The 27,077-nt window shown below is 45.9% G+C and overlaps 1 protein-coding gene across 9 annotated transcripts in view; it reads left to right on the top strand.

Moving 5' to 3' along the window:
* The window catches only part of ABLIM3 (actin binding LIM protein family member 3), a 99,773-nt gene that overhangs the window by 56,553 nt on the left and 16,143 nt on the right, over positions 1 to 27,077 (top strand). For 4 of the 9 annotated variants that reach the window (XM_016150338.2, XM_036224311.1, XM_016150335.2 and 1 more), the window contains 6 exons: positions 4,834 to 4,921; positions 17,569 to 17,627; positions 19,963 to 20,034; positions 24,139 to 24,294; positions 25,840 to 25,869; positions 26,338 to 26,467. In XM_016150338.2, the coding sequence (XP_016005824.1) occupies positions 4,834 to 4,921; positions 17,569 to 17,627; positions 19,963 to 20,034; positions 24,139 to 24,294; positions 25,840 to 25,869; positions 26,338 to 26,467 (535 nt within the window). The remainder of the gene's footprint in view (positions 1 to 4,833; positions 4,922 to 17,568; positions 17,628 to 19,962; positions 20,035 to 24,138; positions 24,295 to 25,839; positions 25,870 to 26,337; positions 26,468 to 27,077) is intronic. The other 5 variants (XM_016150342.2, XM_016150340.2, XM_016150339.2 and 2 more) reach the window with 2 other exon arrangements.

Raw genomic sequence — 27,077 nt, 5'->3', positions numbered from 1 at the left:
CAGAAATGTGGATCAGAGCTCAGAGGCAAAGCTCTCAGGCCTGGAGGGACCAACCTAAAAAAGTGCTGGTATTTGAATGATAGTCAGCATCACGGGAGTCATCAGGATTTCTGAGAGAGAGGAAGAAGGAGAGGGAGAGGGAGAGGGAGAGGGAGAGGGAGAGGGAGAGGGCACACACTGAAGGTGGCCTTAGGAGTAGCTGCTTACAGCTGGCAGGAGACGACGAAGGAGTCATCGGTTATCGCAGAATGAAGAAATGCAGCCTGGGGTGTGTGGGGAGATTGGGGGAAGGGCAGTGAGAAGACAGACCTTCAGAAAAGATGGCTGAGGACAGTGTTGATCAGATTCTGTAGAGCAGTTAAAAGCCGTTTGGGCTGAGGAAAAGCTGTGGGGTGTAAGGGAAAGTCACCTGCAGGACAACCGATTTTGGGGTCTGCAGGACTATGGGAGAGAGGCATCCAGATCGTAGTGGGGGGAAGGGTCGATGGGGTGGAAGATCATAAAAGTAGACTTTTCTTTCAAGAAGGAAAAAACTTTGATTACACACCGAGCCGCAGACAGGAATTTGTCCCAACATTTCCAAGCTGCTCTGAAATTGTGTCAGCGTCCGTGGTGGTTGAGTTTTCCCTGCTTCTTACTGTCTTTGAGTACTGCGGGAGCCTCCTGTTCTCAGGCAGCGGTTGTGACTGCATTTCAATTGATTCCATTTGTACGAGGCTCCATTAGCATCTTGGACGTATTGATTTTTTTTTTCTTAGACCTGGAAGAGACTTTTAGCAGTCAACTAGTTCACCCTTCTCATTTTACAGATGAGAAAAGGGCGCCCCAAGATATGTGATGCTTTTCCAAGGTCACATGCAGTATTTCTGGTAGAGAGAGAACAAAATCTAGGGCTCCACATTCCTATATCCCACATCACTGCCCACAGCTCCCAGCCAATGAGGGGTCTTTGAGGCAATATGATGTCATGAAAAAAAAAAACACATTTGGAGTAAAACGGACTTAGATCCCAATTTTACCATGTCTAAGCATGAAACCTTAAGCAAGTCACTTTCTCTGAGTCTTAGAGTTTTTATCTATCAATGAGAATACTACTATTATTTAACTCCCAATGGATATGTTAGTGTGAAATGATAGAAAAATATATATATTGGTCTCTGCCCCTAGGTCCTGGCACAAAGCTCCTAAAATCCCTGTAATTTCCTAAGTGATAAGTGCACTAGGAGCATCTTTTGTTCTAATATTTGGTTTTTGACCCCGGTTCCTGACACCAAGCTCCTAAATCCTTTGGAATTTCCTGGGTGCCTAGAGAGTCTTTTTTTTCTAATAAGGCAATTCTTGTCATAAGTCATAATTAGACACTTAAAACTTTCAGCCCTATCCCACATCCTCCCGGAAGGAGAGAGGGTCTGAATTAATGATGGATCTTGCTTATGTTATGAAGCCTCCAATATCCCAAAAGTACAGGGTGCGGAGAGCTTCTGGGTTGGTGAGCATGTGGACCTTGGGAGAATGGTACGCCACAGGAGGGCACAGAAGCTCCTCCCCATATCCAAGTACCTGGCCCTGCGCATCTCTTCCATCTGGATGTTTATCTGTTTCCTTTATCATGTCATTTCATAATAAACTGGTAAACATAAGTGTTTCCCTGAGTTCTATGAGCCATCCTAGCAAATTACTGAACCCAACGTGGGGGTGATGGGAACCCCAATTTATAACCAGTTGATCAGAAGTACAGGAGACAATCTGAGACTTGAGATTGGTATCTGAAGTGTGTGTAGGGACATGAGGGGAACGGTCTTGTGGGACTGAGCCTTTAAACTGTGAGGCCTGATACTTTATCCAGGTAGACAGTGTCAGAATGAAGTTAAATTGTAGGACACTCAGCTGGTGTCACAAAGAATTGCCTGGGGCGGGGGTGGGGGCGAGGGAGACTCACACATCGGGTGTCAGAAATGCTATGAATGTGGTAGTAGTGTGAGAGTTAAGGAGACACAAATGAGTGTGTTTTTCCTTTACAAATGAGTGTGTTTTTCCTTTATAGTTAGGACCTTTTTTGGTTGCAAGTGCAGAAACTATACTCAAATAGCTCAGGCCAAAAAAGGAAATTTATCAGTTCCCATGCTAAAGAGCCCAGGAGTAGTTCTGGCTTCAGGCACAGCTGGATCCAGTGCTCAAACAAATGCATTTGGAATATCTCACCATCTTGGCTCTCACTCTCTTTGGTTGGCTTTACCCTCAGGAAGGCTTTCCCCTCAGGAAGGCTTTCCCTCATGAAGTTGGACACCAGTCACTCCAGGCTTACATCCTTCCTATCGGCCAGCATCCCCAAAGGAAGGAGAGCTTCTCTTTTCTAAAAGCTCAGCAAGCAACCTAGGACTGACTCCTACTGGACAATCTCAGGCCCATCTCTGAACCAATATCTAGGATCAGTGTTGGAATCCGCTTATTAGTTAGGGTCATCCCTACTTAACCACGTGAACTGACGTGGGAAAATGGAAGTCCCACCCAGGAAAGGCTTGATGCTATTTCTGGAAGAAGGAGGAAGGATGTTGGTCAGGCCGAAATAACAGTTGCCCACGATAGGGCCCAGCACATTGCCAGGTACACAATAGGCACTTAATTAAATTCCATTTCCCTTTCCCATTCCCTCCCTGGGCCACCCCACACTTCCTCAGTGACAGAGCTGAATATGCTAAGTACCAGTCACACTCCTTCCTTCTTAGTCTGTGTGCTCACCAAGGAAAACCACAAACCTGGTGCCCGTATGCTGCTTTTCCTAACCTTGAGTGTGGTTCTTAGTCCTCTCCGATATGGCCCTATTTTTCAGGTACTAATTCTTTGCCATTTTTCCTCACTATTTTCTAGACTTCAGTTTGTTAACGGACAGGATGTCTCATCTCGTTGACTTGGTTTCTCTTATGCTGGTGCCAGCTGCTCTGGCAGCCTCCCTCCCTCCCTCCCTCTAGCTGTTTCAGGGCCATCTGTGGCCAGAGTGCCAAGGTGGGCACAAAGCCTCTGTCGGCTGGGGCTGAGTGGTGGGGCATGACATTTAGGAGGATGCCACGCTTTAGTTTTGCCAACGTGCTGTTGCCACCCTGGAAAACAGGTCTATAATTCCAGTGATAAAGAGACACAAAGTAGGAAGAGGCTACTAATTAAACTGATTATCCTTGTCATGGTGTGGGAGAATCAGTGCCACAGCGTCTTAGCTCGGGACAATAGCGGGTGCCTTCTGAAGTTTGAACAGTTTGCTTTGTGGTGATAAAGACATTTTATCACTGGTGGGAGCCCCGCAAACAACCAAGACTGAAAATAAGAGGTATCAGAGGGGGGTTTTTTCCCCTTTTTAAAAAATCTGCCCTTTCCACATTTTTGCTAAATTTTTTGAATAAATCAAGTATTTCCAGAATAGGCAAGGCCATGCCCAACCCCCTCCCCTGTAATAAAAAGGTTCAGAAATAGACCTTCGGCAACATGCAATTATACTTCTGGAATTGGAAGGAGCCCATTAGCATCAGGCCAGGTGATAGCTTGGGGGTTGGGGAGGGGCTTTAACACCCCTCTCCCAATATCCATCAGTTTCCCCTAAGCATAACCCTCCTCCATAAAACCTTGCCCTAACATGCAAAATATACCTTCAGAACAAGCCCCACCTTCTAACCCAATCCCTGCACTAAGCTAAGCTTCTCCCATATAAAATTCTGGAGCCACCACTGAAGTGCCTGACACATCAAGTCCCCTTGGCTGGGACTGTAGTGTCAGAATTGTCAGCACGGAAGTGATGCTGGGCCGGTGACTCTCTCACAGTGCTACTGGCTTCCAGTGGACCTTGAGTCACAACCTCTCTGAAGCTACTTCCGCAGCTGCAGATCACTTTTCTTTTTACTTTGAATAATGGTAGAAAAGGAAAGTGGGAATAAAGAAGGGGGCTCACCGAGGCCAGGCTGGGGCGAGCTGGGGATAGGGCAGAGGCACCCAGGTGCAACAATCATGGGCGTCGTCTTGGGGTCGGAGGCTCCCCAACAGGTAGTGGCGTTGCAGGTCCCTTCATTTGTCCACCGAGTACTAAAATTCTGTTCTTCACATGTCATTCTCATCATTTCTGCCATGTCTGTGAACCTTGTGTACTCATTCTTAACTAATACTTAAAATTGTCTTTAAGTTGGCTCACTAACATATAAGAAAATTTATATAACATAACAGGAAAACCAGGATCACTTGACATATTGCTGGTAACCAAAAAATAAATATAGTTCTAGTTAGATTCAATTGCTCGTAAAGGCTCCCGGCCTCACACCTGTTCTTATTCTTAAAAAGGTAAGTTTGTAAATTTTTAATAGATGTTAAAGACACACTGTACCAAGCTTGTATTTTCCCCTTGGTAAAAAATTGGAAGAATTGATAAAAAATTGAAAAGGAGATCATTTTTTTCACTAATGCAATTGTTAAATCCTGGGTCCACGTGCTGCTTAAAATCATCTCTTATACCACTAATGGTAAGGGTCCTATTTGGCGGAAAATACTAAGATGTCCTCAAAGCAGGATTATTTTCTCACTGGAAATGAGGAGGAGGGACCAGTGGCCTCCAAAGGGCTATTATACTGCCAGAAGAGAAGTGCATGTGTCCAGAGAAGTCCCCCAAAACTGCCATCAGGGACCCCAGGTATGGAATCACCAAGCTTCCTGGGCAGACTTTTACATGGTTCTGAACTCACCTGGGTAGACTCTCATCCAACCTAAGGGCCATGAAGACACCCCTGGAAATGTTCAAAACCAATCCCACGGGACAGCAGCCCCAGCTCTGACCTCCTGTGCTTTTTATTTCCATAGGCAGGAGGGAAGCACTACCACCCAACCTGTGCCAGATGTGTACGCTGCCACCAGATGTTCACTGAAGGGGAGGAGATGTACCTCACAGGTAAGCAAATCTGACCCTCTTTCAGGCATTCCAATCCACCGATGACTGGAAAGGAGATACAATCTCCTTTCATTTCAGAGTTATCTTTGCTTTTGGCTTTTCCTCAAAATTGCAATTACTTCGCCCCTCTCTGGGTGGATCGGGAAAGTTGCCGATGTGGTTAATATGAAGTGACATGTAATCTGCCTTCTGTCCCTGTGCACCTCCACCCGCTGCTCGGCTGGCCTGCTTCCCTGGCGGTGCTCCGAGCAGACTCCTCTGGCTCTGCCGGGGGGTGGTGGGAGGTTGGGCTGAATGAGGCCAAGGGGTCAGAGAACCTCAGAGGGACGCCTGGGCGGTAGAGTGTCTGCAGCAACGCAGCCTCTGCCCCACCTCCCTGTGCCCTCCTTTCTCCCTACGTCTCAGAGCATCACAGCAGACTACTTCTCAGGTCTTCTCGCAGACTCTCAGGAGGCACAAGGAGGAGTGGGAGGGAACCAGCAGTCTCTAAGAAGCAAAGCAGGGCTGCTTTCCCTCCTCCCCTTCCCAAGGTCCAGCCCTCTGGCTCCAGGATTCTTGCATCAGTCTCTAAGCTCTGCTCAGTTCTCCACCCTCTGCCCAGTCCATCTTCCTGGGCATCACAGTGTTCTTGGCACAGCCCTGTTGAGAGGTCTTTGGGCTCATCCCTACCCACCAATTTAGCCTAGCACTTAAGACCCTTTCACTGAAGTCTCAAACTGCCTCTCTAGCCTTGAACCAACCCAACACTTAAACTGCCAGCTTTCAAATGTTTTCTCATCCATTTAGCAACTATTTTTTGAGCCCCTACCATGTGCTAGTTCTGTGCCAGGGTCCATAGGGAGTTCCAGCCACAGCCCTACCCTCATAGCCCTAGTCCACTGAGGGAGGGACCAGTGTCTATAATTATGCACAAAACTGTCAACCACAATAAGTTTTAAAAGGGAGAGAGATATGGGACTGTGAGAGTACATAAAGGGGTATGGAGGGGCATCAGGGAAAGTTCCTAAGGAAGAGTTGGGAGCTGGGATCTGAAGGATGTTAACTGGGCACAGAGGGGAGGAATGAGATAGGCCACCCTGAGGGGACAGAATCTGCCGATGGGCAAAGAAATGGCAGGTGTGGAAGACTGAGGGGAACCAGCGTGGCCAGGGTGAGCAGGTAGGTGGGCAGGGGTGGACCCAGGCCTGGCCTTGAGACCAGGATGGTTTTCGGCCCCTCAAATAAACTCATGGCCCACGTGCCTCTGGGTTTTGTTCATATACCTCCGTTGCAAATCCTATCATTCCGTGCCCAGTTTAGTCACTACCCACTTTATAAACTCCTCAGGCAACCCAACCCCACCCACAACTTAACACACTCCTACCTCCCTGAGTCCCCACAGCCCTTTGTTTGCACCCAGTCCCCTCCAGCTTACACTCACGTCTTAGCCTGTTCTCTGAGAACTTTTGCTCCTGACATTGGCCCCACCAGTATTCAGTCTATAGTGATCATTGTTGGCTGAATTGCTATGATTAGCCATCCCCAGAGGTTTGAATAGCTGTCTTAGGGAGGAGTGAAGGCCCTTCCTTCCAGTTTCCCTGCAAGGCAGTTCTAAGGCCAGGGAGGCAGTTATAGGGAGTGTGTCTTCTTATCAAGATTGACATAGCTACAAAGGCCCAGGGCCAGGAGTTCCCATAAAATAAAATGAATAACTTTGCCTAGAGCAGAGTTTCTCAACCCTGGTACTATTGACATTTTGGGCCAGATAATCCTTCGGTGTGGGGACTGTCCTGTGCATTGCAGGGTATTTAGCGGCACCCCTGGCCTTTCCTGAAAAGATGCCAATAACATACCCCCTTCCCACTGTGACAACCAAAAATATCTCAGACATTGCTAAGTATCCCCGGGAAGTAAAATCGTCCTTGGTTAAGAACCACAGGTCTTGAACTATTTAACAGAACCTCTAACCATCTGCTCAAATGCTGGAGCAGGAATTCCTGTGTTGAATTGGGCTAGGCGACCATTTCTAAGATGCTGTGACTCTACAACTACTTATTTGTATGTATGTATAATCACACAGGTGTTCAATCCCAGAAGTCACTCTAAATTACAAGGTAACACCCCCCATTACATAGGAGGGAAAAGTGAGGCCCAGAGAGAAGAGAGTTACGTGAGAACCAGTGCATGCAGGGGCAGAGCAGGACTGGCCTTATGACTCTCACTCCAGGGCTCTCTGCCCCTCACCTCCTGGGGCCCAGGTCCTACCTGTTCCTCGGGTCCTTGCAGAAACTAGACCTTTCCCTTACAGTGAGCATCGATCCCACTGTGCCAGGTCCCTAAGTGCTTCCTGCTGCAGGACCCTGAGTCATGCGCTGGGAAGCCCGCCTGAATCTGCAAATTGCACGATGTCCTCATGGACCCTGACCACCTTGGGAATCTGGACTTTGCACTTGATTGAAAATATGTTGTACGGTCTTTCTCTCACCCTTCCCTGGTAAACACGTTTCCAGTGTTGAAACTGCCCTCACGTTTACATCTCTGGAATAAATCAACGTCTTTCCCTTCCTGCCTGAATTCCCAATCCTAATCTTTCCCCATTTGGTGCTTTCAGTCCTGGCTCCATTGCTTACTAAATTTTGACCTTGGGTGAGTCTCTTAACTCTCCGAACCTTGGTTGCCTAGCCTGTCGAATTGGCTTTTAATAGTCCCTATAATATAGAGAGTTAGAATAAGTCCTGGCACAGGGTAAGCTTTTAGCTCATTCACTTAACAAATATCTACTGAGCATCACCTGTGTGCCCAGTGCTGTCCTAACAACTGGAGAGGTAGCAGTGAGCAAGTCAGACAAGTTCCCTGCCCTCATGAAGCTCCTGTCCTCCTATATCAGTATCTTCTAAGCTCTGCTTGTAACCAGAACTCCACAGAAGGCTGAAAGAGTTAAGTGATGAAGTGAGTAGCTTTCCGATCATGAGAGAGAATGCACAATTAAACCTAGGGCACAAATGCCTTCAGGAGGTGGGAGATATTCTTGGTGATGAAGAAAGGCCTGTCACCCTCCTCCTTAATTATCCCCATTCCTACCCTCCTCACTTCTGGAAGAGTGGGAGTAATTGCAGGGCCTTTGGGGACCCGCCCTGAAAGATGCTGAGTGATTCTGGAATGAGGGAGACCACGCCATGCAATGCTAGTGTCATGCTGACTCGGGCTGTGGGTGTCTGTGGAGTGGCAGCCACTGGAGTTCTGCTACCAGTAAGAGCTGGGCCTGTGATTGCCTTGGATACCCTCCGTGGGTTGGGACACCGGAACTTGAATTGATATTCCCTAGAAATGGCAAGAGAACCGTGGTCGCAGGCAGTACAGAAGTGGTAAGAACTGGCTTAGAGCCAGGGTTCCTGGGTTCAAGGGTCGGCACTTCTGCTAATGGGCTGTGACCTTGAGAAGTGACTTCCTTCTCTGCTCTCTTCTTTCATCTGTAAATCAAGAGTAATTCACACTGAGGGCATGTTATGTGCAGGCTCTCTTTGATGTGCTGGGTGCTCAGAGATGAACAAGGCTGGGATGCTTGTTTCCGTGGTGTTTTACTATCAAGAGGGGGAGAACGACTTAAACAGAAGAGCAAACTTATTCAATGACAAGCTGTGATAAGCCTGTGAAAGGGAAGTTTGGGAACAATGGAGCGTGTTATAAGGCTCTTGATCTAGTCAAGATCTCAAAAGTGAGTAGGAGGTGGGAGGGTAAGGAGGGGAGGGAAGATTGCAGAGGCAGAGAGAACAGCAGGTGCAAAGGTCCACAGTGGAAGGAATCATGCACGGTGGAAAACCTGAGGCAGGCCCACATATTCAGTGCTCGGACACCAAGCATCCTCCACAGGAATATTCAAGGAGAGATGAACGTGAGGGTGCTAAGTGCCCCCACAAAGCAACATACACAAATGAGAGTGTTAGGCAGCCTGCAAAATGCATAAACCCAGCCTTGTCAGACAGAATGCATGGTGCAGGCAACGGGGGCTTGGGAGGTTCTTTTGGACAGTGTGTTTGTGTTCCAATTGCTGTGTGATGGCTTTCTGACGGGCTCTAATTGGGAGACGTCCGACATCTGTCTGGATGAGAACTTCCAAGGCCCCAGGAGATAAGAGCAAGTTTTCTTTTATTTAAGTTCTGTTGTGCATTCAGTCTTTTAACTTTTTTGTAAAGATGCCAGATTTCTAATCTGTTTGTTGTCCAAACCCTTCATTTGGGCTGTGCCAAGGAATTAGGTCACTGATTTTTGTGTAAAATAATAGCCAAAATGCTGCAAGTTCAAGGCAAAACTTATACTGAAATCACAACGGTTACAGTTGCTGAACCAGTGGGAGATTTTCTAAACCCAAAATGTGGTTCATGAGATAGATTTTGCTCTTGTTCTAAATATGCTTTTACCCAGGCAGAAAGAAAAGATAGACTTTTTTTTCCTCTTCTTCTGTCTACACTAAATACTCCCTGTTGTGACGACCTGAGACAGAGAATAACATTGTAAACACAGGAGTTTGACTGCACACTTTTAAACAGAGGACCGTTATCATTTGTATTTCACTAAACCCACTGGGCAAGAAATTATTTATGAAATCCTTGGACAAACCCTGTTCTGCTAAGGAATTACAGGACCTGCCAGTAATTAATTAATTGATGATGATGATATGACGATGATGATAATGATGATTATACATCCTACCAATAATAATAAATAAAATGCCATCGGCTGATATGTGTTGAGCACTTACCATGTATGCGCCAAGCACTGTACTGAGGTTTTAATGCAACATCCCATTTTTTTGTTACAACTCTATAAACCAAAAGTCATTGATATCTGCATTTTAGAGAAAAAGAAAGTTTAAAGAGGTTATGTCCCTGGACCAAGGTTAGTTAGTCTGTCTTGCTGGGGTTTGTTTAAGGTAGTTTTCCTCCATTTATTATTGGAATTCCTAACCTGAGGTTATTAGGTGGCCTTCTGAATTAGATGAATTCCCCGAAATTGTCTGCCAAAGTTTACATATAGGCGTATTTCTTTAAATAGAGAGTCTGTAGCTTTCATCAAATTTTCAGAGGTGTCTACAGTCCAAAGTAAAATGAAAAGCCTCAGTTCTGTGTTAAAGCAAATCCAGAACAGTGCCTTAAAGCTGGCTTTAATAATTACACCAAACCCTCCTCTTGTATAATTGAGTCTATTTCAGATCACATTTTTTTTAGTTCAGACAATACAGTGGCCTGATACCAGGAGGTGTGTCTTTCTGGCACAGCTGGGAATGCCACGATATTTCTCTGAGGCCTCATTGTCTTCTGACAAGTACCGTATAAGAGATGCACTGAGCGAGCTGATACACGTTCAGGAGAGGTGCTGCCCGCTGTATGAATTGTACAACACTAGCCCTCAGGCGTAATCTATGCATCTCATCAAACCCCACTTTAAAAGGCACTAACGTAATATTGGTTGCTATAATTTAGTAGTTTAGCATTATTTTAAATTGGATCTCTCTACTGACAGCTTAGGTTGTAGGAGTTATGCTTAAAAACTTTAAATCTTATGTTTTCCCAATCCTGCTACATAATTTTAGACTCTTTAAACATTTCCTGCTACTGTGCTAAATTAATATTTCCTAAAGTCTGATTCTACTAAGTGTATTCATTTTAAATAGAGTATATTTTAATTTTTGATGAGCTGCACTTTTTTTAGATTTTTAGGGTTACCAAACATCTTGAATCCTATAGAAATTATACTATAATAGTTTAAAGTTTGTATTTTAAATTCTGTTTCCACCTTGCTCCTCTCAAGTCACCACAAACTCAAGACAATGTGGCCATTTTCTCACCAGTTACATGTCACATCCACTTCACCAGCTAATTTGTCCATGTTGGTCCGAATTAGGTCCAGAGTAGCAATTTCCCTGGTTGCTTCCTCTATTTTCTGGGAAACAAAATTGCCTGCCAGGCAAGTCAAGAACTTGTCAGATACTTGTGTTTTAGCTCGGTGAGATGTTTTATTAGTCTGGACTTTTCAGGTGGCAGAAACCCAACTCAAACTGTATTACACAAAAGAGGATTGATCAGCTCACAGAACTGAGAAGGGTCGAGGAGCAGCCAGGCCGGACCGAGGGGCCCGCAGGTGTCAGCAGGTTCTTCTCCCTGCTGCTTTTCATGTGTGATCTCGTGCTCTTCTGCCCCAAACTGGCTGCCTCCGTATCGGGGGAAGGAGGTCACAGCCAACCCCAAGCCAACACAGGGACCGAGGGGCCTCGTTCCCTGCAAGGTTCAGCAGAGAAGTCCTGGAGAGACTCCAAGGAGCCTGACTTTAGTCACATGCCCACCCACGCCCAGGCCAGGGTGGGGAGATAGCAGTGGACATGTGGGCAAGACATCTAAGCTCCCTAAACCCCAATTTCCCCATCTGAAAACAAGGATAACGATAGGCCCCACCTCACCAAGCTGTTATGAGGATTAAAGGAGTGAATGCGTGGTAAAGGCTTAGCACAGAGCCTGGCACCACCGGCTCTGCCAGTCTGAGCTCATGATAAACACCCCGTAATGTAGAAATGGCCATTCCCCATGATGCCATGCACTAATAAATGCCGGCTATTGTAAATATCATCATCATTATTCATAACACTTAGCACTGTGCTCAGCATATGTGCTCATAAATGTTATCATTATTATTTATTATTATTTTTATTATCCTTATTATTATTAATCATCATTATTTTTAGTTAAGTAATAGTGTTATAAAGTGAGTAGCATAAAGCCTGGCACAGGAACGCTCTATTAATTACAATAATAACAATAAGAATAATTATAACACTTAGCGCCTGACACATACTAAGCACTCAAAGTATTTTCATCACTGTCCTGTTATTTTCAGCAGTTATTATTTCCCGTGAATTACCCAGCACCTCGGTACTGCCATTCTCCTTTCCTCGTCGCACTGATGTCCTCCACAGGAACCAGCTTCATGGCAGCTAAGCGCATTTGTCCTTCGCCCTCTGTAGTGAGCTTCAAGCCCACTTGTCAGGTCAGCTCTAGGCAAATTGGTCTTTTCCACTTCTCCCGAGGCGCCCTCTTCCCTGGGCACCAGCCCAACCTCCCAGAAGGGTGTGCTGGCAGCCACGCCAGGCTTCTGCTTAGTGACTCCACCTGCACAGCTAGTCCTCGGCTTACCGCACGCCCCACCCCCATCCAGGCGCAGCTCCTGCAGAAGAACAGTAAACACTACCCAGCCCCTGCAGGTCTCTCCTTACTCCTTTCGCCTAACCCAAAGCGCAGCATCCAGGTGAACGATTTTTTTGGTAGGGGATGGGAGATAATAATAATAACAAAAACGACTCCCCCAGTGAAGGCCTGAAATGACGGGAAGTACTAAATCCTGTATATACTATGTTTCTTCCTATACATACATATTTCTGGTAAACTTTATAAATGAAGCACAGTAAGAGATTAACAATAATTAAATAATTAAATAATTAAATAATTAAAAATAGAATAATTATAACAATATATTAAAATAAGTTACGTGAATGCAGCCTATCTTATTGTACTGTACTCACCCTTCTTTTTGTGATAATGGAAAATGATATAACACCTTGTTAAGTAGAGAACTTTCACCTTTTTGCTTAAAGGAAGTACTTCACAGCTTCTCTTTGGTATATCCAAATTGCCAGGATCACTACTCTTGTACGTGGAGCCATTACTAAGTAAAATAAGGGTTACTTGAATATAGGCACTATGTTACTGCTACGGTTGATCTGATAACCGAGACGGCTGCTAAGTGGCTAATGGACAGGTAGTGTATATCGCATGGATATGCTGGACAAAGGGATGACTCATGTCCTGGGCAGGACGGAGTGGGACTGCACGAGGTTTTATAACGATACTCAGAACAGCACACAATTTAAAACTTAAGGATTGTTCATTTCTGAAATTTTCTGTTTAATATTTTTGGACCATGGTTGACCTCAGGTAACTGAAACCGCGGAAAAAGAAACCGTGGATAAGGGTGATGCTGTATTAACTCATTAATCTTCACAACAAACCTGTGAGGCAAGTACTGTTATCATCCCCGTTATATAGATGGGGAAACTAAGGCACAGAGCGGTAACCGACTTGCCCTAGACAATGCAGCTGACAAGAGATATAACCAGTGATGGATTTGAACCCCTTAAAAATATTACATGAAATAATGCATAGATGGCCTTAATGTGTGGTGAAGACTTACCAGTGCCCAGGGTTATAATGATGATGATATTGTTCTCATTACATGTCAGATGTAATAGAAGGGCTCACTCTTCTCCACCCTGCTGAGTTTGGAACCTTTAGTAACAGGTAAAGAGTAGCCTGTGGTCTGCAGAAGCAGTCCACCTTCTGGTGGTGGGGGGAGGGGGGAGCAGAGTTGTTTAATTGAAATGAAATTCGTATAATGTAAAATTAACCATTTTAAAAAGAATAATTCAGTAGCTTTTAGTACCTTCACAATGTTTTACAGCCACCACCCCCATCTAGTTCCAAGACATTTTCATTACCCCAAAAGGAAACCCCACTCCATTAAGGAGTGCTCCCCATTCCCCCTCCCCCCAAACCCCCCCCCCTCCCTGGCAACCACCAATCTGCTTTCTATTCTATAGATTTACGTATTTGGGGTATTTCATGTAGATGGAATCATACAATAAGTGGCCTTTTGTGTCTGGCTTCTTTCGCACAGTGTAACGTTTTCTAGATTCATCCATGTTGTTCCGTGTATCCGTGCTTCATTCATTTTTTATGGTTGAACAATATTCTATGGATATACCACACATATTTATCTGGGTGGAGATTTTAAAGAAGCCATTCCAACATCCCAGCAAGTTTATATCCCAAAGGTAGTGCTACCAACATAAAGGCAGAACTCAGAAACCTCACTCTGCTGTGGTCAAGAGAAATCCGGAGAAGAACCCTGCTGTGAGAGAATGGCTAGGCTCAGGGGTTAAAAACTCAACTGCCTGCTTAAAATCCTTGAGTGAGAAGCGCTGGCTGGCAGGCAGGATGGGTCACTGGCCACCTGCAGGGTCTTAAAGCATTCGTATTAAAAAATACTTAAAAAAAACCAAAAAACAAAAAACAAACAAAAAAAACACTCTACTGCCCAAACAGAAGGTTTAGTGGGCCAGCTTCAATCACTGCTCTACCTGTAACCCTGGCTGGGCATTCTGGAATACTATGGCACCAGCTCCGGCTTTGGCATTAAAACCTCCACTAATGCAAAACAATAGAAGAGTTGGCAAACTGAGTTTCAATGTCTAGCAGAGAGGTGAGTGGGTTCCCAAACAATAAATAAGTCCAAAATGTTACAGGTGTGGGGTGTGCTGTAACCAGTCAGTTAAGACTGAATGCTGACTCTGCTAAGGATTAAAAACAGCCTAATACTCGGCTGAGGGACAGTTTCAGAGATTTAGATCTCTATCTCTGAGTCAGCTGATACAGAAATTGCTAATCCTTCACTTCCATAACCTTTACAGGAGGTTTTAACTACGGAAACTGGAATTGTGGGTGACAGTCTCAGAGGATGAGTGTGACTCGTGGAATCAGAAGTCAGTCTAACAAGCAAAGAACGTTGAATTTTTACAAGAAGTTAAAAAGTCCTGTCCTGTAAAATTGATTGCTTTATCCCATGACATTCCAAGGGAACAAATGTGGAGTGTTAACTGGTTTTTAACTCTCTGGTTCTCTAATTTAGAGTCATGAATCACCTGGGGAGCTTGTTAAAAACACAGATTCTTAGGCCCCACCTTCAGGAAATTGACTTCAGGAGTTCTTCTAGGGACCTAGAAATCTGAATTTTACCAGGCTGCTGGACAGGTGGTCCACAAATCACACTTCAACAAACCCCAATCTAGCGAAAATTCTTACACTCAATTTGAAACAGTAGCTGTCGAATCAGAGTCTAGATTCTACCACTTATCCAAATCTCTGAACCCAGATTAGAGAATTCAACTGGCCTAAAATAGAACAGCATGTTTCCTTTGTTTGTTCATTCACTCAGTGAGTATTAATTAAGAATCTGCAGTCCCTGCAGGTATATCTGCAGGTAAGGCAGATATGAATCCTGCTCCTTATAGAACTGACATTCTAGTCAAGATCATGGATAGGAGCAAAAATTATTTTTTCTATACAGAGAAGCCTGATAAGATGGAAATATAGACTTTCCAAAGCTGGGAGGAATAGTAAATGTTTGTGAGCGTAACCACCTCATGATACACCTCCTCGACAATATCCCTGCTGAGCGTTTGTCCACCCAGCATATGCTTTAATACTGCGAACTTCCTGTTAGGAAGCTCACCTGCAGAATGAGCCTATTCCATCTTCAGGCATTAAATTTTCCTTCCCCGAAACTTCTGCCACTGGTCCTTGTTCTAGTTTACAAGACATGAGGAACAAGTTACTCCCTCTCCGCACGAGATGCATTAAACTATTCAAAAAAACAAAGATCTTTTCACCTTTCTGTATGTGCGTTCCCTTCTCCACGGTGAAGCCCCTGCCTTACCCCCTCTCCATTCTGGTTACCATCATCCTCTGGGCACATATCACTCTGCCTTTTGTGAAAATACAAACGTGGGGTCCAACCAGTCATTCATTCATTTCTTTTATTAAACACACATGAGTCGGGAACTATTGTAGGCTCTGGAGAGAAAGCCATAGAAGAGAATAACCTTCCCCATCCGGGATGTTGCCTTTCTGTCAGTGACGCGTTGTGCTGTTGACTCATGGCAGCAGCACAGCACCATATTTCGTAGGGGTCTTCAAGAACAAATCGTCCTTCCTTACCTTCACTGATCTAAGTTTACTGCTAACTACCAACAAATTCCTTCCCTCTTTAAATGATATGCTGCCAATTCCCAAACATTAATATTTTTTTTCATTTCTAATTATATTTTCTCTCTCCCTTTCGATTCTCCCCCCTCACTTCTTATATAAATCTGCCTTCCTGTATGCAGAGTGCTGAAGCCATTTGTGTCTAAGCTTTACTTCAGAACAGATACTTCAATGGCACGGAGAGACCATCTTGTCTGAACCCCTCCCTTTACACATCATTTCCTCCCATGAGAACTTCTGCCTAACCCTTTACCTTTCCTATGCCTCTTTCACTTAATCTCATGATCTTCTTAAACATCCTACAGTGACCTGTAACATGTGCTTCCTGCCAGAGCCACAGTGGTAAACAACTCCTGGTGGATTCAGCAGCAACTCAGAGAGGACCCGGAAATGCTTTGATAACTCCCCAAAGCAGGGATCCCCACCCACCCGCTTAGTAGTGGACACACCCTGAGGTTGCTGGATCAAGCCGCAGACCCAGAGGCCCTCTACTGGGCTCAGAGAGCCATTGCACTTTACATGGAAGGAATTAAGCTTGTGTTGAATCACCAGGAACACCCACCCTGGTTATTCAGATAAAGAAATCGAGACCCACTGAGGGGAGGTGTTAAGAGCAGAGCAGAGACAAGAGCTCAGGGCTCCTTACTTCAGGCCCATCCTCTCTCTGCCAGGCTTTTGGGTCTAACTATCAACATTACACCACCCCCCTGCCAGTTAGCCAGTATTCCAGTCCTAGGGGTTCCAGGCAACAAACCATAATGGCAAGTATATCCTAAAAACAAAGTCAGACAAACAAATGCCATCTGGGTGCTCAGGAATCCAGCCATTTGCTGGCTCCTTTCCTTTTACAGCTGGTTACAAGAGGAATGGCACCAGAGGGATAATATGTTCCTATTTTTTCTTCTAATCCAGGACACCTGTCCCTTCTTTGGGGAATGTGTAATATTTGGGGCTCCTTCTCAACATGTGACCAGCCACCTGTTGCTCATGCCTTTCCAAATTGGCCTCTCAGTTTGGGGCCAGCCAACTGGGTTCCCACCCACAATAAAATGTGGGCTTTTACAATATACTAAATTTGAAGAGTCCGTAGTCTCTTAGGAATTAGAAGGTCAAGACAATGCTCTTAAGCAGAATATACACCATGACATTTCCCTTAAATGTGACAGCTCTGATGGACTGTCATAAGCCTTTGAAAAGAAAGCAAGGCTGAAGTCACCACAGTCTGTCATTTTATTTCACCTCCACTGCCATTCATTCATTCGACATATATTTATTAACCACCTGCTATGTGTCATTCACTGCCGATCATCCACTCATCTGTTCACCTCACAAACATGTACGGAGCCTCCTCTGAGAGCAAAGTCCCATGCTGGATGCTGAGGGAGATCCAGCAATGACTAAAGCTCGGCTCCTGCCCCGAATGAGCTCTTAATTTAGTTGGGGTGATAAATTCATAAGCTACTATGATTTAAAGTTGCATATGTTGAGATACAAAGAACTATGGATCACAGAGGAGAGAGAAGTCACTCTCAGCTGGCAGGTAAGAAAATCTGCAAGAAGATGTCATGTGCGATGTAGACCTTGATGAATGGGCAGAATTTTGACAGGCAGGAAAAGTGTATGGGTGTCGAATCTACGTAGCAGCAGAGAGCTGGGGAAACCAGGGGTTCCTCCTGGCTGTCGGGTAGAGGACAGCACATAAACTGCCCAGGGAGTAAATGGAGGTCGGAACTGGGGAGAGACTGTGAATGCTGAGAGGCGTAAAACGTCTGAGCCTTTGTTATTTTCCTGGCCCCCTAGGTTCTGAGGTCTGGCACCCCATCTGCAAGCAGGCAGCCCGGGCAGAGAAGAAGTTAAAGGTAAGCAAGCTGGTGGTGGTGCCAGCCCAGCTACTTTTTGCCAAAGGCCAGGGACACTGTGCTTTAAGAGGGTCATTCCTTAGTGTGCACATTCCCTAGTGTGTGCAGGTATCCTTGGATTTCCTTTATACTAACACCCGCCTAATGGAGTTTTTGAGGGGATTAAGACATCGGATGTGAGAGCACTTTCAGTACTGTACGGCAATGTAGTAATTTGAGTTTTTAAGTGTTCCTGGAGCAAGGCTACACATGCCTAACCACTGCTCACCAGGATGGTGGCCTCTCTGAGGTGCCCCAGCCTAATATCATTTATTAATAATAATAGTCAAGATTGTCATAGGAATTGAGAGTCTGCAAAGTATCTTCATAGCCACTGTCTGATTTGACTCCTTTAACCTCATGGGGCAGGTGAGGTAAGGAATTTTACCTTTGTTTTGCTTATGAGAAAACCAAGGGCTAAAGAGGGCAGTGATTTGCCCACAGTAATGCAACCAAACCAGGCAGTCTCCAGGCACAACACCGGACCAGCTGAGGGCCGCTTCCCTCTGAATCACTGTGCTCTGACTGTACCAGGAAGTAATGAGACTCTGGGTTTTTGATCCAAGGACTGCACTCCTTGGTCCTGGATGCTGTGGAGGGGATACTTGGGGTGTACGTTGCGGGCACTCAATGATCTCCAAGGTGACTCTATCTATACTCTGGCCCCTGGATATCAACTTGGTCCCTTAGGACTCTATTAAAAGTTACCTGCTACAATCTCAACCAAAAAAAACACGTGTACAATTTCTGACCAGTGGGTTAAAGGCTGTCTCCTTTGTTGTATCATTCACCTAATGTAAACATTACGAAAGAGCTGGTCTCTTGATGCATAATTTTGTTGAGCCATGAGGGTTTTTTTTCTGTTTCTTTTAAAATCTCTCCCTTTTAGGTGTAAGAAGACCTAATAGTCCTTTTCCTCCTCAGTTTCCTCCTCTTTAGTGGCATTTCTAAAATCTCAGTTATCCTTCTACAACCCCGATGCTTTTAGCCATACCTGTGCGCTACCTGTATCATTATATGCTTAATATTTTTCCTTTCCTTTAAATCGATTCACTACTTTTTACTTATTTTAAAATAAAACTTTATGTCACTAAGTGAAAAACTAGTATTACTTGCTATAAATAGAAGGTAACCATAAAATAAATTTGATGAAAATTAAATAATTCTTAAGAATAAATTTTAGAATTCTAGCTAGCCCACATTGCCTGCACTCTCTTTGTTAAAAAAAAAAAAGGGGGTGGGTGTGGGGGTATTGGAGAATTACCAGTCGTCAAGAAAGCTGTCTAAATGACTTAGCACCAAATTAAGACTTCCTCCTAGATCTGAGAGGACTGAAATAGAACTTCACATTTTACTCTCTCACTCTACAACTCAGTATTATCAAATGCTCCTCCTAAATTCATCTCCCCAGAGCCACACGAGTTCGCAATCCACAGCTTGGGAAACACTGCAGTTCAGCCCCACTTAGAAGGCTTTAAATTTTAGGATGAGCCATCCGAAAGGGAATTTAGCAGTCTCTAAGACCAGCCCCTTCATTTCGCAGACCAGGAATTCGGGATTCCTAAAATCACACAGTTCGGTAGTGGTCCTCGGTTCCCGGTCTGCTTCCTTTTCCACCACAAAGTGCCACTAATGTTGACAAAGCATAGTTCTGCTAAGGGAGCTGTTAAATCCATTGCCACTGTTTAGAGATTTTTTTTTTTAAGTTTATCACTTAGGTTGATGTCAATTTGCAATGGATACGCTATAAAGAATCAGTATATTGTACCATAACATGAAGTTTAACCCACTTTTATATTTTGCCTAAACAATCTGCTAAGAAATGAGTTCTAACCAATTTTATTCATTTAAAGTAAATACATTATTGACTGGGATAACCCAAAATAAAGTGTTTTATGAGTAATTCCTATCTAAAAGGCCAATTACAAATATGTTTTAAAAAATAAAATAAAGAGCAAACCCATATTTAGTGCAACAGCCTGAAGTCCTATGTATTTCTGATTTCATTCACACTCATTGATTTCAAAAGTAGAAACTACAGAAGTTAAGCAGGTTTGGGCCTGGTTAGTACTTGGATGGGAGACCACCCAGGAATACCTGGTGCTGTAGGCGTAAAAAGTAATAATAAAAATAAAATTTTAAAGTAGAAAACAAAGAGAAAGTACAGAAATAGCCAGAGAGTGCTTTTAATAGTATTGCTCATGTTTCCTGAGGAGTCGTGTTCTCACATCCCGCCTCCCCTCCCCACCAGTCAGAGGCGCGGCTTCTCACCCCTCTGCCTTCATCTCTCTCACAGCACAGGCGGACGTCTGAAACTTCCATCTCACCCCCTGGATCCAGCATCGGGTCACCCAACCGAGTCATCTGCGTATGTATCACTTTTCAGCCACCAGAAGGACTTTCTTATCCCTCTTCCTGGAACCAAAAAAGTCTCTAAGGACAGCCAAAGACAGCTGTCGGGTTTTCAACCAACCGGTATCTACTTTTATCTAGTGTGGCCTGTCATGTGCTAGGCTCTGGGCTAGTTCCTGAGGATATAGTGGGGGACAGGGCGGACATGGCCCCTGCCCTCAGGGAGCACACAGCTTAGTAAACACAGTTACATGGATAATGTCGAGTTCAGAGAGAGCATGAGAAAGAAAGTGAACAACAGCAAAAGCCCTCGACGAGCTCTGAAACCACTGCAGTGTGCACCTTCCCCGTTACTTAACTGGGACAAGGGCATGATAGAAATTGGGGATCAGAGTGGTATTCAGATTGGGTACTGGATGGGATGTCAATGCGGAGACAGTGGTGTGTGATAAAGAGGCAGAAAGGAGGAGAAGCCATATGAATGTGGAAACCCGGCTGTAGAAGACAGGCAGACTTAAAGATCACCTTTCTGATCACATAGTAAGTCCATGAGAGGAGGAAACCTTGTGCGTGTGTCTGACCTCCCATCTCCAGAGGCATTCAAACACAGGGATGCTCGTCATTGCCAGGGACATGACAGAAAGGGCAAGAGCTGAGTTAGATGACCTCAGAGGTCCCTTGGCTAGGTAATTTATTCATTTGCTCATTCATTCAACGAATGCATGCTGAGCATCTACTCTGCTCGGCGCTCTGCTCTACTCTGGGGAGATGGCGGTGGACTGCACTGACATGATGTGTAACGCTGAGCACATAATTCCATGGGTAGTCAGTTGTCGCTCTGATAAGTGCTAGGAAGAAAGTGCACGGTGCCGTGATGATGCTGCAGATGCAGAGAGAGACCTGACAGTCTTCAGCTGGGAGAAGACTCCGAGAAACATTTAAGCTCAAACCTGAGAGATAAATGGGAGGAGTAAGGTAAATGAGGTCGGACTGGCAGAGCCAGACAGGACCACAATGAGCAGCGGAGGGGACAAACGGTAAGCAACGCTCAATCTGGCTGACTCCAGACTGTTTTGGCCTCGAGTCAAAGGAGCTACGAAGACCAGAAATGTAGGGGGATGGTCTGGAGCTCGAAACCCTAAGAAGAAGAGCTAGAGACAGTCCTCTAGCCAGCCAGCCCTGGGTGGGTCCTGCCTGTCATTACTAGATCACTATTTTACTCCAAATCCACATCCAGTTTCCCCTTGATCTGTGGATAATGCCCATTGACAAGACTGTTTCCTTTCCTTTCTTCCTCTGTTCAAATGAAAAAAAAAAAAATGTAAGAATAATCATTGACTACAGCTTCAATATGGTCAATACAGCCATGTGGCTCCCACAAAAGATAAGCGATTTTGATCACAGGCTGTACTCATTGACACTTCCTGTCCAGAACAAGAGAGATGATAGTCCCCTGGTGATATGAATGGGGTCAGACCACAGCAGGATTAATGAGTTTGGTTTCAGGGCCTATACCATAAGAAGGTTATTGACAAAAGTGAGCTTGTCTCCAAAAGAGAGTTACCACGGTACGAGAGCTCAGGATATAGAGAGCTGCTCTCTAATGTCTTTAATCCCTGGCTGGTCTCCCCACGCTGCTGAGGGGCCTTGCTAACCTTTGTGAAATAAGGTAGGCCCTGGTGATGTTCACCCTGAAGTCCTGGAGAAAGCTCGTAGAGTGGCCCCTGTGAGGAGCAACTTGGCTACAGATGAAGGGCAGCAACTGGGGAGCCCTGTCATTGTGCCCTCTAGCTAGGGGAATTGAGATCATGAGAATAAATTGCATGTGTCTCCCCTTCTGTAGTCTCATGCTCTCCTCTTAATGCCACCTCACCTTCGGCTACTCTGGGGAATGACTACACCTGTCAACATCAGCCATGTTTTAAGTCAGACCATTCCAAACATGGCTTCCGCATTCAGAGAAGAATCCATCCGACCACTTTTGGGACAGGCAGGAATAACAGGCAGAAAGAAAGAGCACTGGTTTAATTTTCATAAATACAGAGGTTTTGTATTAAAATAGAATGATCCGTGGACCTGGAGGGGACAGGTTTTTTCATACTTTGCTCCATCCCCCACTGACTGTAAGAATCATCCTCAGGTAGTTTGACTTGGACCAGTCCCAGGTGGTCTCTTCCTTCCTTTCTGGCTAATTGTGTTAGGATGTCTCTGCCCAATCACCGTAAACTCATTTATAACCTGTGAACAAGGCAGCTATGGGAAGAAATATAAATTTGGTGTTTTAGAGGTTTGGAGTAGTGCTCAGATGAATATTAATGGATCGAGACAAGTTTGCCAGATGCCAAGAGCTCTCAAGGTCACGATCTAACATCCCAGGACAAAAGGCAGCAGTTACTTCAGCAAGTGGATTCTCCTAATAATAAATGTTATCTTTACCCACAGACTCCAAACTGGTGTAGATATGGGTGTCTGACATGGGCAGGGCCTGGCAGAAATGAGATGGCACACCTCAAAAGTTCAGCTGAGGAGGGTTTTGTGAAGGGAGCATTTGCAGAGCAGTGGGCAGGGTTAGGAAACCCACAGAGTGTGGCACCCAGGGACTACAACAGCAGGAAGATGTCACCACCCTCAGCCTAAAGGGAAGGGGTGTTAAGAGCTGGATCTGTGGAAGAGCAGCCCAGACAAGAGTCGTGCCCAACCATAGACAGGTCGGGCCCAGTACAAGGGGACAAGGACACAGTCTCTCCTTCACCTCCTACTCTGCAGCTACCCCAATTGGTCAAACCCATCTGAAAGCCAAGGAGCCTGTGACACAGTCCATGGGGCTCAGAGCCTAGATCAGGGCAAGGAAAAGTAGACAGTGAGTCTAAGGGCAGAGGGGGATGAACAGCACAGTGCCCAAACAGGAGTGGGTGGCGCAGGGATGGAAGAGTGGAAGGGCCTTGGAGCTGTTTAAAATATCCGCACTTCTAAGGTCTTTATAAAAGCTGCTCTCTCTACAGTAGTCTTGCCCCTGAGACTCACCTGGCCCCTGAGGCACTGGGAGAACCTCATGAGGATCACAGAGTCCCCTTGGATCCCCCATCCAGTGGCCTCTCCTCTAATGCACCTCACCTCAGGCCCTTGCAGCCACAGTAGTTACAGAGGACAGATCCTGGTTAACCACAGCAGAAACCGAGTCACAGAAGGAACAGCTGGAGGATGCAGACATGGGAAGGACATAGCTTCAGGAACCACAAGACGTGAACCTCAAGGGGAAGCTGTCTCCTCATCCATGTAGTTCTAGAGGGCTAACCTTAGGGCAACTCAGGTGGTAGGTGGAGGTTCAGTTCAGTTAAATGTAGGAGCGGCTTCCTGAGTACGGCCCTTTGACAGTTGTAAGCCAGGGGACTCCCCACCCTGGGGAATAGGAGAGGACACTGGAGAGGGCAGGCTCTCGGGTTAAACTGGCTGGGTTTGAATTCTGGTTTTGCTACTTAAGAGCTGTGTGACCTCATGCAAGTTAATTGATTTCTCTGTGCCTGTTTCCTTATTCAAAAATGAGGATAATATTAGAACCTACTATTGAGAGTTGTATGGATTAACTAAATTAATCCACATAAGGGACTTAGGACAGAGTCTGGCTCACCAAATGTTAGCAAATGTTTTCTATCATGATGATTTGTCTTTACTACCTGTGTCATCTTCTTCAAAGATGCTGTGAATGGGGTGTCCTCGCTCTGTGGGGTCAGAAGGCAGTCAGCACCCAGGCTGTAGAGTTCAGACTAGACTCAAACCTACTGACTAAGTGGTGCACACTGAAGAACATTTTGAGCCTCAGTTTCCTCATCTGAAAAATAGAAATAATACTGACACTTCACAGAGGCACCATGACATTTGGAGGAGATAAATCCTATAAAGCACAGGCCTCACCTATCATATACGCTCAATCAGTGTTAGCCCTGTTGGAATGGATGACCTCTAAGATTGTCTTATTCTAACATTCTGTGAGTCTTCCATCCTAAAGTTTTGTTTTTAGTGGAAACCGAAGAAGCTTGTTCCCCTGTGCCTGGATTTTGTTTCCTCTCTCCTTTCCCTCTTATCTTTCTGCTCCTTTCCTGTCCATTTCCCTCTTCCCCAGGCTAAAGTGGATAATGAGATCCTTAATTACAAAGACCTGGCAGCTCTCCCCAAGGTTAAGTCCATCTACGAGGTACAACGCCCCGACCTCATTTCCTACGAGCCTCATTCCAGATACACGTCTGACGAGATGCTGGAGAGATGTGGCTATGGAGAGGTATGGCATCTTGCTCCTCTCTCTGGGGCTGTTGGAGAAGAGGCACATGGGGTCACTAGTCCCCTCTGTCACAGAGACTTTGTCCTCCACAGTGATGGCCCCTAGACTCTTTGCAACTAGAATGTACAGTCAACATTTAAAATTCTAAAAGTTTTATCCAAAAGCCTGGCTTTTCTTGAAAAAATGAGAGCCGACAACACTACACTAGTGTTTCTGCAATCTGGAGATGGGGAGCATTATAGTGTCCATTACAGACTGGACGTGGGCTTTGAGTTCTCCGGAGTCCCCACTACTTCCTGAGAATCCCAACAATGAAGCCAAGATCCTAAATCTGCTATCACTTGACCTGTTGTTTTTCTTCTAGTGGAGAAATTTTATATATAGCCCATGGCTTTCATCCCCTGCCATGCTCAATGCCCATTTGGATTTATAATCCCTGGTTAGTAGGTTCTCTGGTTTTTGCACCTGGCCTTAAGCCCCTATGCTTAGAGCAAGAGAGAAACTCTTATAAAAACTCAGCATCATATGGCTTTTGAAATAATTGAATGGTTGCTGGACAAGAGAAAGTGATCTCCGAAGGAGGCAAAGTGGCCACTATCCTGGAGGTCCCGGCAGTCAGTGCTCCAGTAGATGTCTAACTCCATCCCAGACTCCTGAGCTGAGATCATTTGGAGCAGAAGGATCCCTGGCCTGGAGGGGACAGACCCAGATTCTCGTCCCTGCTCTACCACTGTCCCCTTTCTCGCTAAAGGGACTGGGTTCCATTTGGTTTGAGAGCCCGGCAGTAAAACCCTCTGGGTTCTGGCCCCTGAAATGGACCAGGAAGAAGGGACCAAGTCTTTGGTAGATGCTGATGATTCTCCTGAAGGCAGAGGTGGCACACTGGGCCCACAAGGCACAACCAGCCCCCAGATTTGTTTCACTCACAAAGTATCTTTTAAAAATGTAAATTCATTTTTAACATTTAAACATTGGGAGATTTCACCTAAGAATTTGCATTTCTGACTTGTCTTTGAAATTTAAGAAGCTGTGTTCACGTGGGCCGGGTGTCCTAGTCTGGCCTGATAGGCCAGGGCTGAGCAGCCCTCTGCAGATGGGACGGTCCATCTCCAGCCTGCCCTACCACCACCGGCCCAACTCCCGTGCTGATGGGTCTCCTGCCCTGGTCACTACCCTCCTGAACTACAGAGGGGTCATGAACTGCTAGAAGGACATGGAGGGATCATGAAATGACTCTGAGCTTGCATTTAGAGAAGTCCAGATCCAGACAAAGACCCTGCCACTGCCTCCCCGAGACCCCGAGCTATCCTGTTCCCATTCTGGGCCTTGGGTTTCCCATTGCAAAAGCAGGCCATAGTTTCAAGGTTTCCTACTACCTGTCAGCACTGCTGAGATTCTAGAAGGGAGGCTGTTATCTGGAGAGGGAGGCCAGGGGCAGCTGAGAACCTCTCTTTGCTGAACCGTTAACTGCTCTCTGTCCCTCTCTCCCGCCCTCTCTCTCCTTTTGCTCCTTCCACGACTGCCTTCCAACTCTTCGCTTCTAAGTCGCTGGGAACCTTGTCCCCCTACTCCCAGGTAATGAAGCTGCTTTGGGAGACCTTTTATATAATCGCGTCCCTTTACATGACCAAGCAGACCTTGAGCCCTTGTCCAGGTGCTCCCCTGACCAGGGCAGCCACAGGGAGACAGGAGTATGACCTGGAGGAAGTGGCAGTAGCATAAAAGGTAGAAATGTTTGGGGACAAACCTGATGTACCTTTGAACCCAGAGATGACTTCCCCAATGCTTCTATGATCCTTAGTCAGGATTCCAGGGACCTGACCTACAGGTTCTCGTCAAGGGCCTGTAAGTGATGGGTGGAGGCCCTAAAAATTCTCTGCAGCCTTCCTTGGGCTGTGGGTGTAACTCAGGGAGAGGGTCTCTGTATTCAGAAGGGCAGTGCCATGCTTCAGGCCCTAGTATCCCAGATTTCCTGTCACCTGCCCTTGGGCAAGAGGCCCGCCTACCTGCTAGCCTTATTCACGGCCTCCCTTCCTCCCCTAGGACATCTACGAGAACCTGGACCTCCGGCAGAGACGAGCCTCCAGCCCAGGATACATTGATTCCCCCACCTACAGCAGGCAGGGCATGTCCCCCACATTCTCCCGCTCGCCTCACCACTACTACCGCTCTGGTAAGGAAGGAGGAAGCCCCCAAATGGGCAGGAAGAGCCAGGGGCACAACACAGTGGCTCGATGTTCCCAGTTACAGGACAGAACAGGGCTTCCCTGAAATCTCCATCACAGTATGGCCCTCTGCTGGCCTTTGGCCATCCAGGTGACTGGCGGGGTCTCACTGAGTGCTTGCAGATGCCCTTGCAGGGGCGAGTAAGAGAAGCCATGGGAAGATGGGTGGCGAGCAGCCAGGAGAGGGAAGTGGCAGGCAGCTCTGCAACCCTGGCTGAAAGAAGACGTTTCAGTCCTCATCCTTAAGCCTACCCTGTCCAGAGGAGAGAACCAGAGGACCAGAAATGGGACTGTGGCCTGGCCTTCGCCCAGCGGCCAGCCCCACCCAATCTAGTCAGGTGTCCACAACCGGCCCTGAGATTAGGGGTAAAGACAGCAGAACAATTAAGGGAGGGGTCAGATGGGGAGGGTTGGGAGATAAGAGGGCGGGGAAAAAGACACCTTCCTGCGGCTTGGTGGAGTTGATTCTTACAACTCACAAAATCTGACTTTGGGGTGAAGCAAGAAAACAGAGTCAAGCCTGTTTCTGCAGACACAGCGCATGAACGCACAGCCACC

The sequence above is a fragment of the Rousettus aegyptiacus genome, unplaced genomic scaffold (genome assembly GCF_014176215.1).
Source record: "Rousettus aegyptiacus isolate mRouAeg1 unplaced genomic scaffold, mRouAeg1.p scaffold_m13_p_7, whole genome shotgun sequence".
Lineage (NCBI taxonomy): Eukaryota > Metazoa > Chordata > Mammalia > Chiroptera > Pteropodidae > Rousettus > Rousettus aegyptiacus.
This window is presented reverse-complemented; position numbering and strand designations above follow the sequence as displayed.